The 19,906-nt window shown below is 36.6% G+C and overlaps 1 protein-coding gene across 1 annotated transcript; it reads left to right on the forward strand.

Annotated features, from left to right (window-relative positions):
* Positions 1–31: 31 nt before the first annotated feature.
* LOC123526214 (transmembrane protein 201-like) lies at positions 32–18,408 on the forward strand. The gene is made up of 6 exons (XM_053524000.1): positions 32–189; positions 10,726–10,843; positions 14,012–14,182; positions 14,400–14,588; positions 17,030–17,277; positions 18,213–18,408. Exons 1-6 carry the CDS (start codon positions 116–118, stop codon positions 18,406–18,408), a joined length of 996 nt encoding a protein of 331 aa, XP_053379975.1. The 5' UTR covers positions 32–115.
* Positions 18,409–19,906: the final 1,498 nt, after the last annotated feature.

The following is a 19,906-nucleotide window of genomic DNA, read 5'->3' on the forward strand; positions in this document are numbered from 1 at the left end:
CTACCACGACACCGGGTTGCTGAGTTACGTCCCCTGAGCAGAGCCGGCCGGTGCAAGAATTTTGCAATAGTTTTAAACTATTTAAAGCATCAAGAAAGAGTTTGACTGGAAAGATATGGGATTATTTTTCACTCTTTTTATACCAACAATCATTATTGCTCTCCTGCTAATATATAAGTTTCTTCTTAGGTGAGATTTTTTTCCATAATCATGTGTTTTCGCGATAAATGGAGCCGCCAACTTCAATGAGATGACATCGGGTCAATTCGTTTCACTTTCGCGGCGTACGCCGTTTCGCCGATTACAACCGGCTAGGCGTTCGTTTGGCTTGCCGGCACTGACCGGGTCAACCCGGCGTATGCCGATGTGCGCCGGTCTTGCGAGATAGGCTAACCGGCAAATCATATATTTTCACGATACAAAATCGAGTAAACCTTTGAAAATTTGGGTAAGTACCAGTAAATGTAGAAACATGCTGCAAGAACTATTTGCTAACTTATTTGGAAAAGGCCGCAAGAGAAAAACATAATAAATTGGAAACTTATTTTTTTTGTTTCTGCAGCTCTCGTGGCTGGCGTACGCTGAAGCGTTCGTTTTATTCATAATTTTAACATGTCCAAAACATTGTGGAATGATACTTATTTCACTTGGGTATTGATTACATTTTACTCGGACTTTATCATAGACTCCCTGTGTAAAATCTCAAACTTTTAACTAAAATAAAGCTATTAAATCGATATGATATTTCAATGAAACTTCAAAGTTTTGTCGTTTGTAGCATCATCTGGGACATGAGCAGTGAAAAATCTTAATTTGATTTCTAAAATGCTGTGATATTTGTTTCCAATATCACTATATGTTCATTGTAAATATACTTTGTTATACCCAAGTGGAAACTGGCAGGTACTTGAAAATGCAGCTCTCTGATTGGTCAGTTAGAACCCCTAATGTACTGTGATGTCATGATAAAGTTATGAATTGATAAACCGTCGAGATTTTTTTCTTGCCGCCCACGTGACCGGCATGCCCCGGGTTGAGTGAAACGAAATGATCCACGGCCTCGGGCCTATATTTGTAGAAATGAATTTCAATCGATTGTTGATGTTAATGGAGCCGAACACATCAGTGCTGCACATTATTTATACTACACAATGCGATAAGTCTGTCATGTCTGTAAATCACTAAAATTTAATGATTTTAATCACAATATTTTTATGATTGAAAAAAGAAAGTACACTGGCCATTCGTACCTAAAAAATTTCGTACTATTTTGTACGAAAGTGTATGAGGGCATTTTTACTTGAAATTCTTGGTGTATTTATATGGTATCAACTTATTTTATCACAAAAAATGTAAAAAATAATATATTTATTGTTCCATTATTAAAATAGATGGATGGTGTTCGTTTCTGACATTATAGCATAGCTCTCACTTTGGTTCGGGGCATAATGAATATGACATTTTAACGGCCAATTTTAACAGCGAGTTCCGGTAGTAATTAATATGGAAGTGCCTAGGGGTACGGATTCGTACCTCTAGACAAGCCTGTTAGGGGATTTCTCTTTTTCTAGATATGTAGGGTTATATATATCTTAACTTTGTTGGAAATGAAATAAAAAATAAGACTTAACCAGTTTTCACTTAAATCTTTGATCTAAATGGTTTACAGATACCAGCGTTCACCCGATTGTTTACCTTCTCTTTCAGAACATAAATAACCGAGGAACTCCAAATGAATACACTGTTCCTTGCCGATAAGTTTGTTGTAAAATAAAATGTTGATAACAGATTAATGAGTGCTTGTAACCCTTAAATGAACTCTATTTGAAACTCAGCAGAAAAAAATAAATTAAGCATAATAATTAACACCTATTTATTTTGTTATTTAACAAGATATAATGATAATTGGCAGGGAACTGATTGTTTAATAATCAATTAACCAACATCAAGTAAAAGAAACTGTTTGTGAAAACGTCCCTTTTATCTCATAACTGCTACCAAATGTGTGGAAAACATAAATACCCTAAGTGTTAATTATCATTAAAAATAGTTTTTTTCCCCAAGATATTTAACATTTTTTTCGTTTAATCTTTTTTTTTTTGCCAGTTTGAATCCTCATGATTTATTCGGTGTTCCTCGGTTATTTAAGTTTCGAAAGAAAATGTAACAAATCGGGTGAATGTTGTTATCTGTAAACCATTTAGATCCAAGTTTAAGGTGAATTCTGATAGATTCTTATTTGTTATTTCATTTTCAACAAAATTGGAAATGTAAATGACCCTTAATCTCTAGAAAATCGGAGGTCCGTACCCCTAGAAAACCCCTAACAGGCTTGTCTAGAGGAACGGATCCATACCACTAGACACTTCCAATTAATATATGGGCCAGACTTACTTGCTCTAATAGATTAAACATTAATATTCATGTAGAAACTTCATATGGATTAAATTTTATCCATAATTTTAATAAGAGACATAAATCTTCAAAAATATGATGTGACAAGTGCAAGGAGATATCTACACTGACACCGGTTTCAGTAACAGCAGACTGCCAAATGACACTAAATTACAGAAATAGAACACAAATTGTACATTTATAAAATGTCAGCTAGGCAAGTTTATGCTTAAATATCAACATAAATTCATTATCAGAGATGTAATCATTACAAATACTTTGTACGTGTACCAGAAAATGTTCCCAATGGATTTTAATTGGATTTCCTGACAGAAATATATGGTGTCCCAAAACGTCCTATTATTTGGACTAAATCCATGTTTTAAATACTAAAGAAAACATGAAGTTAAACTGTTTATTATTTTAATTCATCAGTCCCGGGGGGGAAGGAAACAAATCTGATTAAGACATACAAATTGCTATTTATTTTGCATCGAATTTGCGATCGTATTTTTCCCGGGATAAAATAATCAGTCAGGGGTGTAACTGTTTGAAGTTATCGCAGTTTATAACCCATTTGAGTTATTGCTTATATTTTCATAACTTGTTTCAGTTATCATAAAATATTACAAAGCCCTCCTGTGCCATTTCCTTATTTTGAATGTGACTAATGCAATTATTTCCAGAATCCTTGAACTCTTATCTTTCCAGCTATGCAGCAATTTTTTTTTATGCAAGGCTGATAAAGTTTTACGCAAAGGTTTAAAGCTATAAAACTCTTAGCATCCCATTATGCTTATCAGGTCATGATCAGACTTAAAGAGAATTTGATTAACCAAAGATTGCTACTTATTTCACTGTATGGGTCACTTTGTGAGAACAGAGAAAAGACTTTTTTTGAATAACTTACCTGAGTTAACTAATATTTTATAACTAATACAGGTTATAAAATGCTTGAAAAAGTAACTGAGATAGGTTACATAACCCCTGACTGATAATTATAAATACTTCTGTTTCCTGTCACTTACAATGAAGATTCTATTTAAAACAACAAGAAAAAATCGAGAACAAACTATTGAAATCATATCCCGTTTTTAAAGATAAAATATACTTTCCTCTTTGTAAATACAGTGCAGTATTCATATTGATTACCAGACCTCTAGCCAGTCCTGTACGGGTTGTCTAGAGGTCCGGTAACTGGACCCCTAGCCACTGCCTATGTTTTATCTAATCCCAAAACTGATACTTCAGTGACACTCTCATTTAATCACTTCTAAGAAGCTTTGGAATAGTTCAGAAGTTTGTCTGCAGACATGGCCATCTTTGTTGTTATTGATAATGTCATGCTTTTTAAAAACCTATATCATACAGTTAAATACTACAATCAAATTCATGTGAAAAAATCCCACCTACAGTGTTAAATGGGTGTTACTTGATAAATATAATGGTTGGGTCCAAAAGTGTAGCGATTAATAATATTTAGTAAACTTAAATTTTAATAGGACTTACCAATAACTTGCTGAAAATATATTAAACAGTGTTGAATAAGGTTAAAATGTTGATAAAATGCAAAGCAATAACTGCTTCATGTGATAGTTGATTTGTGCTAACTTCAATGTATGATATAGATTTTAAGGGTGATTGGCGGGAACCGTTGAATACACAAGACGTAAAGTTTTTAGCTCCACTATTCGGAGAATAGGGGGGGCTATACTACTCGCCCCAGCGTCGGTGTGACCCTTCTTGGTTAAAGTTTTTCGGCAACCTTTGTTTTTCTGTCATATCTTTGTTACTGTTGCTTATATCTTACTGTAACTCCACATAATCATTGTCCAGTATACAAACAATGTATGTGTAGGGGCTGAGCCAATTATACCCAAGGTCAAGGTCACCAGGCTGTTATACTTAGATTATTTTTTAGCTCACCTGTCACAAAGTGACAAGGTGAGCTTTTGTGATCGCGCGGTGTCCGTCGTCCGTCCGTCCGTGCGTTCGTAAACTTTTGCTTGTGACCACTCTAGAGGTCACATTTTTCATGGGATCTTTATGAAATTTGGTCAGAATGTTCACCTTGATGATATCTAGGTCAAGTTCGAAACTGGATCACGTGCCATCAAAAACTAGGTCAGTAGGTCTAAAAATAGAAAAACCTTGTGACCTCTCTAGGGGCCATAATTTTCAATGGATCTTCATGAAAATTGGTCAGAATGTTCACCTTGATGATATCTAGTTAAGTTCGAAACTGGGTCACGTGCCTTCAAAAACTAGGTCAGTAGGTCTAAAAATAGAAAAACCTTGTGACCTCTCTAGAGGCCATATATTTCACAAGATCTTCATGAAAATTGGTCAGAACGTTCATTTTGATGATATCTAGGTCAATTTCAAAACTGGGTCACATGCCTTCAAAAACTAGGTCAGTAGATCAAATAATAGAAAAACCTTGTGACCTCTCTAAAGGCCATATTTTTCATGGGATCTGTATGAAAGTTGGTCTGAATGTTCATCTTGATGATATCTAGGTCAAGTTCGAAACTGGGTCACATGCGGTCAAAAACTAGGTCAGTAGGTCTAAAAATAGAAAAACCTTGTGACCTTTCTAGAGGCCATATATTTCACAAGATCTTCATGAAAATTGGTCAGAATTTACCTTGATGATATCTAGGTCAAGTTCGAAACTGGGTCACGTGCCGTCAAAAACTAGGTCAGTAGGTCAAATAATAGAAAAACCTTGTGACCTCTCTAAAGGCCATATTTTTCATGGGATCTGTATGAAAGTTGGTCTGAATGTTCATCTTGATGATATCTAGGTCAAGTTCAAAACTGGGTCACATGCTGTCAAAAGCTAGGTCAGTAGGTCTAAAAATAGAAAAACCTTGTGACCTCTCTAGAGGCCATATATTTCATGAAATCTTCATGAAAATTGGTCAGAATGTTCACCTTGATGATATCTAAGTCAAGTTCGAAAGTGGGTCACATGCCTTTAAAAACTAGGTCAGTAGGTCAAATAATAGAAAAACCTTGTGACCTCTCTAGAGGCCATATTTTCCATGGGATCTGTATGAAAGTTGGTCTGAATGTTCATCTTGATGATATCTAGGTCAAGTTCGAAAGTGGGTCACATGCGGTCAAAAACTAGGTCAGTTGATCAAATAATAGAAAAACCTTGTGACCTCTCTAAAGGCCATATTTTTCAATGGATCTTCATGAAAGTTGGTCTGAATGTTCATCTTGATGATATCTAGGTCAAGTAAGAATTAGGGTCATGTGTGGTCAAAAACTAGGTCAGTAGGTCTAAAAATAGAAAAACCTTGTGACCTCTCTAGAGGCCATACTTGTGAATGGATCTCCATAAAAATTGGTCAGAATGTTCATCTTGATGATATCTAGGTCAAGTTCGAAAGTGGGTCACATGCCTTCAAAAAATAGGTCAGTAGGTCAAATCATGAAAAAACGTTGTGACCTCTCTAGAGGCTATATTTTTCATGGGATCTGTATGAAAGTTGCTCTGAATGTTTATCTTGATGATATCTAGGTCAGGTTTGAAACTGGGTCAACTGCGATCAAAAACTAGGTCAGTAGGTCTTGAAATAGAAAAACCTTGTGACCTCTCTAGAGGCCATACCCTTGAATGGATCTTCATGAAAATTGGTCAGAATGTTCACCTTGATGATAACTAGGTCAAGTTTGAAACTGGGTCACGTGCCTTAAAAAACTAGGTCAATAGGTCAAATAATAGAAAAACATTGTGACCTCTCTAGAGACCATATTTTTCAATGGATCTTCATGAAAATTGGTCAGAATTTTTATCTTGATAATATCTAGGTCAAGTTCAAAACTGGGTCACATGAGCTCAAAAACTAGGTCACTATGTCATAAAATAGAAAAAACGACGTCATACTTAAAACTGGATCATGTGGGAAGAGGTGAGCGATTCAGGACCATCATGGCCCTCTTGTTAGGTTAAAGTTTTTCGGCAACCTTTGTTTTTCTGTCATATCTTTGTTACTATTGCTTATATCTTACTGTAACTTCACATAAACGTTGTCCAGTATACAAACAGTGTATATGTAGGGGCTGAGTCCATTATACCCAAGGTCAAGGTCACCAGGCTGTTATACTTGGGTTATTTTTAAGGTTAAAGTTTTTTGGCAACCTTTGTTTTTCTGTCATATCTTTGTTACTTTTGCTTATATGTTACTGTAACTTTACATAAACATTGTCCAGCATACAAACAAAGTATGTGTAGGGACTGGGCCCATTATACCCAAGGTCAAGGTCACCAAGGTCTTATATTTAGGTTATTTTTAAGGTAAAAGTTTTTCGGCAACCTTTGTTTTTCTGTCATATCTTTGTTACTTTTGCTTATATCTTACTGTAACTTTACATAAACATTGTCCAGCATACAAACAAAGTATGTGCAGGGGCTTGGCCCATTATACCCTAGGTCAAGGTCACCAAGAAGTTATACCGGTACTTCGAATTATTTTCATGTTAAATATTTTTGAGAGCTTCGTTTATAGACATATCTTTGGTACTTTAAAAGATAAATGACTTGAAATTAAAAGTATTTGTTTATAATCATCTGCATGTGTGGCTACATACCCCATAATTCTAATTGTGTTTTTGACAGAATTATGGTCCTTTTGTACTTAAACTTTTTTGCAATCTTCGCTTTCTGGATACTACTTTAATGCAATATAAGATAAAGACTTGAAACTTAAAATGTATCTTTATCATCGTCATCTGCATGTGTGGTAACAATCCCCAACTCTGATTTGTATTTTTGACCGAATTATGCCCCTTTTATACTTAAATTTTTTACAAACTTCGTTTTCTTGACATGACTTTGGTACTATATAAGATAATGACTTGAAACTCAAAATATATCTTTATCATCATCATCTGCATGTGTTGTGACTTAAATTTGTGTATTTGATGGAATTATGCCCCTTGGTGTATCTTCCTTTTAAAGTAGAGGTCTCTTATTCATACATATATTCATTTTACTGTCAAATCCCCAAATAGTGGAGCGCGCTGTCTTACGGACAGCTCTTGTTATCATTATTAGATGAGCTTGCAAAAGTTAGATTTCCAGATCATAACCACATACAAAGAGAAGGTCATTTATTGTTTTGTTACTTGACATGTACATGTAGGCATTTTAATTATTCCCCTTTCCTATTTTTGGCAATCATTTGCAGGGCTTTTCATCCATTTATAACAGAGGCCTATATTAGGCCACTTCCCAATCCAAAAATATACTATTTTTCCCAACTGTGGCAGAGATATTTCCCAAAATGCAAGGTAAGACAGATGGTTAAGATTTTGTTTACATTTTCAGGGGTGGCGAAATCTGATTTTGACTTCTTTGTCCGTTTTTGTTAATTGCTATTTTGTACTTGTCCGTATATTAATTATGTAGTAAATCTGGTCAAATTTCACTTGTAAGTACAAGCTTTGGGACAACCTGAACACTACGGACAATTGAATTTGCCACACCTGTCATTTTAGTATTTCTAGTGGAAGCATTTGTCTGTTATCGATTTTTTGCCGCACTATAGCCTAACAGCGCACAGAACCATGTGTGACACATTACCAGTCTAACCCTTTATGTTCCATGGCCTGGATTTTAGTCTGTGTTTCAGTGGAGATAAATTTAATTTGTCTTTCCGTGTTTACTTCTGGTTGATTATTTATTCCAAAATGAACAATTAATATCACGCATAAATTTCCCAATTTAAATGCCCAAGACCTCTTCCCAATATCCTGATGAAAAGCCCTGATTTGATTCCTTACATTGTCGAAAACTGGTGTCGCGGGGATACCAAAAGGAAGTGTCTATATATAAACAGTATACTACACAAATATAACATTTCAATAGTCACCTTACCTATATATGGTACTAATTCTAGTTAATAAATAAACCAATACATTCAAAGTTACAACCAATATATAAATTAGTCAAAAAAAAACAAACAGACTAATTGACATCAGCGATTTATGTGGATGAATTTTTATAATCGTTAGGGTACTTATTTCATCCATAACATTTATATACATGTACAATATTCATAAAAGTGGTATTATGCACATTTTTATGCCCCCGAAGGGAGGCATATAGTTTTTGAACCGTCTGTCGGTCTGTCAGTCTGTCAGCAATTTTTGTGTCCGGTCCATATCTTTGTCATCGATGGATGGATTTTCAAATAACTTGGCATGAATGTGTACCACAGTAAGACGACATGTCGCGCGCAAGACCCAGGTCCGTAGCTCAAAGGTCAAGGTCACACTTAGACGTTAAAGGTCATTTTTCATGATAGTGCATTCGTGTCCGGTCCATATCTTTGTCATCCATGGATGGATTTTCAAATAACTTGGCATGAAGGTGTACCACAGTAAGACAACGTGTGGCGCGCAAGACCCAGGTCTGTAGCTCAAAGGTCAAGGTCACACTTAGACGTTAAAGGTCATACTTCATGATAGTGCATTGATGGGCGTGTCCTGTCCATATCTTTGTCATTCATGCATGGATTTTAAAATTATTGGGCATGAATGTGTACCACAGTAAGATGACGTGTCGTGCGCAAGACCCAGGTCCGTAGGTCAAAATTCCTAAAGTCTAACATTGGCCATAACTATTCATTCAAAGTGCTATCGGGGCATGTGTCATCCTATGGAGACAGCTCTTGTTTCAAGCATAAATCCAGCCACTGAATTTAAGAAAATTAAACTGTATGCAAGAGTTACTTCCCTCCCACTGAAGAAATCTCTATCTACAACAACAACAACAAAACAAGGGAGATCACTGCGAAGAAATGAACTATGATTTTATCAACCCAATTCTTTGTTTCTAAAACATCAACTTCAGTGCAGCATTTTCATAAATGTAACACATTTAAATGCACAGCAACTGAAAATTGCTCCGACAGAACAATCACCAAAGACACTAACATGCGCATAATGTCACTTTAAACTTGTATTAAAAGTACATGTAATACTAAATAAATATAAAATGTTCACTGTTTTTATGCCCCCGAAGGGAGGCATATTAGTTTTCAACTGTCCGTTCATTCGTCACACCAATGTCCGTTTGTCACACCAATGTTAACTTTTTGCATGAAGGCACTTTACTTGCGAACCACTGCACCCAGGACCTTCAAACTTCACGTGCTGGTAGTAATTATTGAGTACACGACCCCTACTGACTTTGGGGTCACCAGGTCAAAGGTTAAGGTCACAGGGGCTAATGTTAACTTTGGGGTCACCAGGTCAAAGGTTAAGGTCACAGGGGCTAATGTTAACTTTTTGCATGAAGGCACTTTACTCGCGAACCACTGCACCCAGGACCTTCAAACTTCACATGCTGGTAGTACTTATTGAGTACACGACCCCTACTGACTTTAGGGTCCCCATGTCAAAGGTCAAGGTCATAGGGGCCAATGTAAACTTTTTGCATGAAGGCTCTACTCATGAACAACTGCACCCAGGACCTTCAAACTTCACATGCTGGTAGTATTTATTGAGTACACAACCCCTACTGACTTTGGGGTCACCAGTTCAAAAAGTCAAGGTCACAGGGGCCAGTGTTAACTTTTTGCATGAAGGCTCGTTACTCGCGAACCACTGCACCCAGGACCTTCAACTTCACATGCTGGTAGTACTTATCGAGTACACAACCCCTACTGACTTTGGGGTCACCAGGTCAAAGGTCAAGGTCACGGGGGCGTGAAGGCTCTTTACTCGTGAACCACTGCACCCAGGACCTTCAAACTTCACATGCTGATAGTACTTATTGAGTACACAACCCCTATTGACTTTGGGGTCACCCGGTCGGAGGTCAGGGTCAAAGGTCAAGGCGCTTTGGGGGCATTTGTCAGCATTAGTGACAGCTCTTGTTAACTTTGAGTTGGGGGACATCGCTACAAAATGAGGAAATTTTGCACCCAAATTTAATTGGTATTTTTATTAAAAAAAAAAAAATTGTTGCATTTCAGAAGAAAATTATTCAAAGATTACTTAATTGATTACATAGCCTTTCATTTCATTTATTTTTATTTTTACAGAATTGTGCTGAAAGATGAAAAAAATTTTTTTAGTTTTTAGAGGATTTTTTTTTTTCAAAATTAGTAGGGAAAATACGATTTTTTAGGGGGACTGGGTTGAATTTTGTACTATGTACAAGTAAAAAACTTTTGAATGTGTTTATTATGAAAAGGGTGCTACATAAATCTGGTATGATATATACATTTTAGGTTAAAAAAAAACACTGACCACAAAATGTTGTGTTAGAAGTTTTTGTTAAGTGTATAGGTTAAGAATTTTACTTTGCAGACGGAGATTTCCTGCAAATGTGACCTGTTGGTTCTGTGGAGGAAAGACTGAGGTTCCTTATGATAACAGAAATTGCTGGGATTGCCCAAGCTGTGAGCAGTACAATGGATTTGATAAGGTAAATCAATGACTTAAAGAAAAATTAAGGTATGCAGGTTTTGATCTTATTGTACATTTTTAGCTCGACTATTCGATGAATAGTCTAGCTATTCTACTCACCTTGGCGTTGGCATCACACCTTGGTTAAAGTTTTGTATGCAAGTACATATGGCTATCATTTAAAGGCATATAGCTTTAAAACTTATTTTTTCTTTTTCTAGGTGAAGTACCAACCTCACTGGGTCAAGTCCCATAACTGTGAAAAGTATTTTGGCCAACTCATGTCCCATTTCTGACTTAGAAAATCCTGGTTAAAGTTTTACATGCAAGCTATCTCCAAGACTAATGCAGATATTGAATTGAAACTTCACATGTGTCTTCGGGGTTATAAAATTAGGTGATAGCACCAAAAGCCATAAATCTGACATGACATTTTTGTATGCATTTTGGCCAAATTATGCCCCCGTTTAGACTTAGAAAATTCTGCTTAAAGTTTTGTGTGCATGTACAAATCAATTTAAGGCATATAGCTTTGAAACTTTTTTTCTTTTTGAAAAAACACAGGGGGCAGGGCTATTTTTCTCAATATGACTTCATGAATGTACGCCGGTATATGGAAAACCTGAAAATACCTCCTTTGAAACCACTGGCATGATTTCAAAATAATTTCACAGCAAAGGGTTTTGTTGACCCTCCACCAAATTCTGCCGAGTCCTGCTGTTTTGTTTAATCCCCTGCCACAAGTGGTGGGGGGTTAAAGGAATGGTCTCCGTCCGTCCGTCCAAGCCCGCGAATGAACATTTGTTGGGTATAGAGAACAATAGGTAATGGTAAATTCTATTCATTCCGTAGTGTTTATTGGGTTCTTTTTGTAGCATATTGGGTACTTTTTACCAAAAGAAATACCCAGTAAATGTCCATCTGTAGGAACGTCCGTCCGTCTGTCCATAACACTTTCGTGTCCGCTCCATATCTCCTAAACCCCTTGAAGGATTTTCATGAAACTTGGGTCAAATGATCACCTCATCAAGACGATGTTCAGAACTCATGAGTCAGCCTTGTCCACTCAAGGTCAAGGTCACAACTCAAGGTCAAATGTTTGAGCCTTTCATTTTGTGTCCGCTCTATATCTCCTAAACCCCATGAAGGAATTTTATAAAACTTGGTTAAAATGATCATCTCATCAAGACGATGTGCAGAACCCATGAGTCAGCCATGCTCAAGGTCAAGGTCAAAACTTAGGGTGAAAGGTTTGAGCCTTCCATTTTGTGTCCGCTCTATATCTCCTACACCCCTTGAAAGATTTTCATTAAACCTGGGTCAAATGATCACCTCATCAAGGCAATATGCAGAACTTATAAATCAATCATGCCTGCTCAAGGTCAAGGTCACAACTGAAGGTTAAAGGTTTGAGCCTTCCATTTTGTGTCTGCTCTGTATCTTCTAATTCCCTTGAAGGATTTATATGAAACTTTGGTCAGATGATCACCTCATCAAGGCGATGTGCAGAACTTATGAGTCAGCCATGCCAGCTCAAGGTCAAGGTCACAGCGCAAGGTCAAATGTTTTAGCCTTCCATTTTGTGTCCGCTCTATATCTCCTAAACCCCTTGAAGGAATTTCATAAAGCTTGAGTCAAATGATCACCTCATCAAAACGATGTGCAGAACTTATGAGTCAGACATGCCGGCTCAAGGTCAAGGTCACAACTTGGGGTCAAAGGTTTGAGCCTTCCATTTTGTGTCCACTCTGTATCTCCTAAACCCCTTGAAGGATTTTCATCAAACTTGGGTCAAATGCTCACCTCATCAAGAACTCATGAGTCAGCTGTGTCAACTCAAGGTCAAGGTCACAACTCAGGGTCAAAGGTTTGAGCTCTGTATCTCCTAAACCCCTTGAAGGGTTTTCATGAAACTTGGGTCAAATGATCACCTCATCAAGATGTTGTGCAGAATTCATGAGTCAGCCATGTCAGTTCAAGGTCAAGGTCACAGCTAAAGGTCAAAGGTTTACCCTTTCACTATCCATAGCAGTGGCGGGGGATTTTTAGCTGTCTTTCAGACTGCCTTGTTAAAAAAACAGGGCTGTCTGGAATTATTTTTCTATATATAAATATATGGAAAATTTTAAAATGTTCTCCGCTTAAACCTGTCACTGACTTCAAATCACTTGCCCCTCATTGATGTTGGTTTGAGCCTCACTCGAGGCGTTGAATTCTTCATGTGAGGGAGCCATCCAGCTGGCTTACAGAAGGTCAGTGGTTCTACCCAGATGCCCACTCATGATGAAATAATGCACGGAGAGGCACCTGAGGTCTTCCTCCACCATTAAAGCTGGAAAGTCACCATATGACCTATCATGTGTCGGTGTGACGTTAAATCCAAAAAAAAAAAAAAAAAAAATAAATCTCCGCTTAAACCACTGGTTTGATTTCAAAATAAGTTGACAAAAATGTTCCTTGGGTTCCTCTACAAAATTCTTCAAATAAATCTGTTGAGTTGCAACACATGACTGCCAAGGGAAAGGGCTAGTTTTCTCTACATTGCTATTTGGAAATCTTTAAAATCATCTCTGCTGAAACCAGTGACCTGATTTTAAAATAATTGCACAGCACTGTTCCTTGTTTCAAAATCATTCAGTCATTGCTCTGGAGCATCAGTGTCTTGAATACCTGAGCTCTGTTGAGTAGCACTTAAGTCCCCAATTATATAAGAACCTTTCACTGGTTGAAGGTTGGGATGGAAATATCTGTGTTGAGAGTAACTGTTTAGGTGGAAACGTGGCTCGGCCGAGTTACAGCAAAACAGTTACCCTAGATTCTTTTTCTTGCATGCCATATTTTTTAGCTACCGGTAATAAATAAAATAAGGTAAAACAAATTCTTTTCTTTTGAGCACTATTTCATTATAGTAGCATATGAATTTACACATTCATTCATGAATTGCAGCATATCAGTCATCTTACACCCCAGGGTGTAAGATGTAAGACAAGTTTTTCTAGCACAGGCAAAAGCACAGGAAAATCCTGTCTGGCATGCACAAGCATATCCGTGTTAAATTTTTTCTGTTAGGATTGCTAGAAACCCTTGATAACATAAGTATTTTGTCATACCCTTGTGACTGAACAGTCAGTGTTTTACTATAGGTATTTAGTGATAAACCTTATGTTGTATCACCGAATTATTTCAGGATGGAAGTTACAACAAGCCAATTCCAGCACAGTATGATGAAAGACTAAATAAACCAATCAAATGTCAGGAGGATGACTTCATTGGAGGTCACAATGTCCTATGTGACAGGTGTACCCAGAATCAACTACTCAAGATCAAACAGCTGGCTAATTTTATCCCATATAATGAGGTAATGATCATGTTTTAATAAGATATACTGTTAAAGTAAATAATTGTTTCCTCTAATTCAGTTGATCAGGGCCTCAGTAGCTGAGTAGTTACTGTCACTGCTTTTAAATCACTTGCTCCTCACTTAAGGGTTTTATAAGAGAAATATACAATGTCAAAGAAAAGTTTAGTTTTGCTGTATTACTTACTCATTTTACATTTATGTAATTTTATTTTAGAAAAATTATGATGAAGAGGTGGATGCCTTTAAGCGACACATTGAGAAAGTATATCGGTTGTGTTTGCCCTGTGAGATCAAAGTGCAGCAGGAACTGCAGCTACAGGATGAAGCAATATCCAAGCGTTTCTGTCACCTAGATGATCACAGAAGCTTTATGGAGACTGCACAAGAAGAACAAACATTCCTGGTAATTTGGGTGGAAAGGTGTGGGGTTGGGAAGGCAGTGATTTAATTGTTGTAATTAATAATCCATGTATATATCTGTTTATTTTAGGGATGGGAACGAATATCCGAATATTCGAATATTCGAAAATCAGTCGAATATTCGAATATGAAAATCATATTCGAATATTCGTAAATTATTGTTTGTTTTTTTTTTCAAAATAAGTATCATTTATTTTGGACAATTCTACAGAATAAAACCATGTCATGTTTGTTTATCGCGTATCAAAAGATGTCCAGTTAACAAGAAAATAGCAGTGCATAATTGGCAGGGGCCATCGTTACGGATTAACAGTTTGCAACAGGCGTCAATGTGTCAGATGCAAAAGATTTCCAATTAACATGAAATTGCAATGCATAATTACCTGGGGTCATCGCTACGGATTAACAGTTTGTATTAGGCGTAAATGTGATATCTTTTTATCGTTTGTTCATTTTTATTGGCGCGTGTTTTATGTAACAAGTTGTAGAATTTTTTTTTTCGAATACAATATCAAGCTTGTAGATATTGTCGATCTTTTCACAATATTTTGTACGACGTTTCAGACCATCGGCAGAATCGGTTTTCATCCGCCATCGGCCGTATTCGAATTAAATTTTGAAGTACTTTATAATAAAATCAAGAAATAACATATGATTGATGCATAAGTTCATGTTGAAGGAGGTTTAAGTCTGCCTTACTTGCTTTTAACACGACAATTTTTACACGCCGATTGAAAATTTTCAAAATGGCGGCGGTAATACAACAGCGCGTCACGTGTTTAAATGGGACGACCTGTTATTTTTAGATAAAATTGCGACGATCTAAATTATAATCGTTCTGATTTTTTGTATCATTTTGAAGCTAAAACACTGAATTAGTTAAATCTGTTCATGATTATACTGACATAATCGTGAAATAAAACGCTAGGATCGACGGGTTTTGCTTAGTAGGATCGGGTTACCCGAAACAAACATTTTTTGGCCTTATTACATACGATGATCCACGCTTTAAACAAATGAATACGTTGTGTATATGCCAATCACTTAATAAGAATTTAAAGCTTCCATTAAAACAAACCGAATATTCGAATATATTCGAATATGGCAAACCGAATATTCGAATATTGATTTCAGTATTCGTTCCCATCCCTAGTTTATTTGCATAAAATCATTAAAATTTGTGTATGTTTACAAAGCAGTTATTTTACAGTACCAGGTAGCAGTTACTAATCTTTGAGCATGAAAATGATCAATTCACTATTCTTTAAACCAATTCGTAAAGATAGATGCCAAGGGCATAACTACTGTTACACACAATACACACATGTGTATAATTTTTTGGCCAAGTACCACCCTAAAAAGCAGACTGCACCAAATGAAGACAATATTTCACCAATTTTCTGGGGAGATCCCCCGTAGCCCCACCAGTGGGAGGGAAACGTCCCCTCCAACACCCACCCCCTTTCTCTTGCGTATAATTCATATCGTCCTTGGTACACCCTTGAATGCATTCATTACATGTACATTTATATTCATTCATGATGTTTTTCTCTAAATATATCATGAAGAATAACTAGGTCATATTTTTTTGACCGTTCAGAACAGTGTTCTAAAAATTCTACAGGTATCTTCTAAGTGTTGTCAAAAGAATAAAATAGTTCATTGCTCTGCCCTGGTACCCAGCACTATTGAGATTACCCATACTTCATAGGAACCAAGACCTGATTTTCATTGTCGTAAATATTTATCATTTGACTGTTCTGTCTGCACCAGTTTTGTATATAGAACAGTCCACACCTGTTCTAAACATTCTATAACACTACTCTTTTTCACTCCATTGACATAGTGTGTGCAGAAAGGATTATGGCCCTACAGTGCTTCTCTATCATTTCAACAGATTAACTTCTCTTGTATATTCTTTATACCTATGTGGTTTATTCAGCTGAGCCAGTAATGTACAAAATGGCGAAAAAATGACAGAAATGAAAATAAGATGAAAAACAGAGTAATAATTAATTAATGCAAGTCTGATGTATGGCATATCATTCTAACATGGGTTGAACTGATTTCCAGATAAACAAAGAAGGAAATAAGCTCTGTATAATTATACTGCGTTAAACAACGGTTGACATGCGGACTAGTAAGAGAGCATTATGATGTCAATTATGACATCAAATTGCCGCATGACTCCTCGGGTAGATGAAGTCCAGCATAATATTTATTAAAATATGTCAAGGAGCATGTCAGAATGAAAACACTCAAGGCCTTCTTGTGATTTATCATCTAATTTGCCATGGTTCATTGTTCAGAGGCTTCAGTATTTATTCAGTTTCTACACATCTGAACTCTGAACCTTGGTAAATTAGACGATAAACCACTCGAAGGCCTTGATTATTTGTTGAATATTTTCTTTTATCTTTATAGCATGCCAGTTACACAGACAGAAGGTTTAACAAGTATATCATGGCCAGTATTATACTCCATACTATATCTCTGGTGTGCAGTGTTCTTGTTGTTACCAAGGAGATCAGTTTAGATGGAGACCAGGCCTGGCAAAAACAACTTCTGTTTCTACACCCCATATTACTGTGGCTGGATAAAAATGCTGAATTTTTGGCTGTGTTGGGATTGATGTCTGGGGTAGCAGCTAAATTAAGTCTTGGGAAATACAGGTGTGTGTTCCTGAAGTCATTTTATATATAATTTACCTGAGCAGGCCTTTGTGATCATTACCAAGAAAAAGATACCTAAAATCTTGAAGTGAGTCATAATTGCTAGGCTTAATAGTTTAAATAATCCTGGTCAGTCATCCTTCATCTCTTAGTTATGAATAGGATTTGTCACTTAGAGAACAACAGTACTGTTTTTGAAAGACAGTTAAGTTAGGTATTAAAGCTTATTGAAAAATATTGACAACAGTGTTTAACTTGTCAAAGAAAGCTTACTTGATTTAGATTCCAAATAACAACTCAGAGACATTACCACCTGATGTAAGACTTAAGTAATGGCTGCCTGAACTTACTATTTTCCTGCCACTGCTTTAAATTCAGTCACCCACCTTAGCGGCATAGTGGTAGGGTACCAACTTTGAGTGTGGGATGTTTTTTGGTTCTGTCTTTGGCCTTGACCAAATACATGAAAAAAATATCATTGCTTGAAGCTCAGCATCAAATGAGAAATTGGCTTCTCTTCTTTTGCACTCTGTGCAGACTATACCGTTAGGGATACGGTTTTGAGAATGACTAATAAAAGTTGTAGAACTTGTTTCATAGTCAGCCTAGAATAAAGTAGTGCAAACTAACTTTAATTAGAAAACAAGACAGTGAATGAAGTGGTCACAAGGTATATTACTTGAAAAGAAGAATTTTCTCTATGATAGCTTTAGAAGTTAGACAATATTCTGAAATTATTTGTCCTCTTCCTTGATTCATGAAGGGAAGTTGTCAGTTACTTGCAGACAAAAAGTCAGTTCTGGTATTGACTCCAAGACCACTGATCAGGCGAACTAGCCATTGTTACCTTACCGATGCATGAGAAATGATATTAAAACCAAATTAGAAAATTCAGCTCAGTATTTCACAAAATGTATTTTTTTCTTCCATTTCAGGCTTCATATTATTGATGCTGTAAGCTGCCCAGTCTGGTTACTTGTATTACTGTCACAGACTGGTTTTCTGATTTTTCATGAGACTGGTTCAGTTTATCACATCTGTAGTCTGGTTCTCAACTGTGTGACGTCTGCAGTATGTCTGGGAATTAACAGAAGGCGGAGGGACAGACCCAATCAGAGTATGATGAAGTAAGTCTGAGGAATAAAGGTGTAAAAAATGAGTCAGTTTGGTATTAGCCCATCCTTTTGGTTTTGAATCGCATATTGGCTGAACTGAATTAGGTTTTCAAATGAGTGTCTTTTTCATTTTGAATTTATTAATATAATGCGAGGCTCTGCCAAGAATTTTATAAATTTTACCAATTTTTAAAACTTGAGGAACGTATATAAACACCATTTGAAAAACTAAGGCCGCTTTTTGGCTGTTCTAGACGTGGTCTGTATATGCAGGGTGGGCTGAACTTGAGAATAATGCTGTTTACAGTACAACTTCTGTTAACAACAAGACATATCATTTATTCCCTAGGGGGCCGAGTGGTTAAGGTTGCTGACTTATAATCACTTGCGCCTCACCGATATTGGTTCAGTCCTCACTCTTGGTGTTGAATTTTTCCTGTGAGAAAGTCATCCAGCCGGATTAAGGAAGGTCAATGGTTCTACCCAGGTGCCAGCCCATGATGTAATAATACATGGAGTGGTACCTGTAGTCTTTTTCTACCATCAAAGCTGGAAAGTTGCCATATTGTGTCGATGAGATGTTAAACCCTACAATAACAAAAACAACACTCTCTTATAAATGCCCTTCTCATATTAAAAGCATCTCCCCCGCCCACCTCTTTTTTATGCCCGCCATGAGTGGTGGGGGGTGTATAGATTTGGTCTTGCGTCCATCCGAAGTTCGTGACGTGCCTAGCTCAGAAAGTGTTTGATATAAATTGATGAAACCTTGCATGAGTCTTTATCATGATATGAACTTGCGCACATCCTATTTTTCGTCTGGCTCCGCCCCCTATTTTTAGAGTTATGGCCTCTGAAATAGTCAAAAATGCACATTTTCACCTTGTGACACGCCTAGCTCAAAAAGTATTTGATATAGATTCATGAAACCTTGCATGAGTCTTAATCATGATATGAACTTGTGCACCTCCTATTTTTCATTTTTGTCTGCCCCCTATTTTCAGAGTTATGGCCCCTGAAATAGGCAAAAATGCCCATTTTCACCTTGTGACGCGACTAGCTCAAAAAGTATTTCATATAAATTGATTAAACCTTGTATGAGTCTTTATCATGATATGAACTTGTGCACCTCCTATTTTTGTCTGGCTCTGCCCCTATTTTCAGAGTTAGGCCTGAAAAAAGAAAAAAATTGCCCCTTTTTCCCACCTTTTTTGACATCCCTTTTACCCTAAAAAAAGTTTTTTATAAAAATTTTTTCAAAACCTTGTATAAATCTTTGTATGATATAAAACCTGCGCACCCCCTATTTTTTGTCTGGTTTCCCCCCTATTTCCAGGGGTTAGGCCCCCTTTTAAATAGCCCAAAAATCCCACTTTAAAAACCCTTTTTGACCCCACCAAAGCCAAAAAGTTTTTAATTTTAAATTGGTTAAAAATTGCAAAAAGCCCTTTGGTTCATGAAATAAACTTCCCACCCCTTTTATTTTTTTTGCTGGCTCCACCCCCAAATTTTTA

The sequence above is a fragment of the Mercenaria mercenaria genome, chromosome 14 (genome assembly GCF_021730395.1).
Source record: "Mercenaria mercenaria strain notata chromosome 14, MADL_Memer_1, whole genome shotgun sequence".
NCBI classification, from domain to species: Eukaryota; Metazoa; Mollusca; class Bivalvia; order Venerida; family Veneridae; genus Mercenaria; species Mercenaria mercenaria.

Excerpts from the sequence above, each read along its gene's own strand:
- LOC123526214 (XM_053524000.1), top strand. The coding sequence starts at position 116 with ATGGGATTATTTTTCACTCTTTTTATACCAACAATCATTATTGCTCTC. Across the intron at positions 10,844-14,011 it reads AGTACAATGGATTTGATAAG|GATGGAAGTTACAACAAGCC; the intron begins GTAAATCAATGA and ends GAATTATTTCAG. Across the intron at positions 17,278-18,212 it reads TTAAGTCTTGGGAAATACAG|GCTTCATATTATTGATGCTG; the intron begins GTGTGTGTTCCT and ends CTTCCATTTCAG.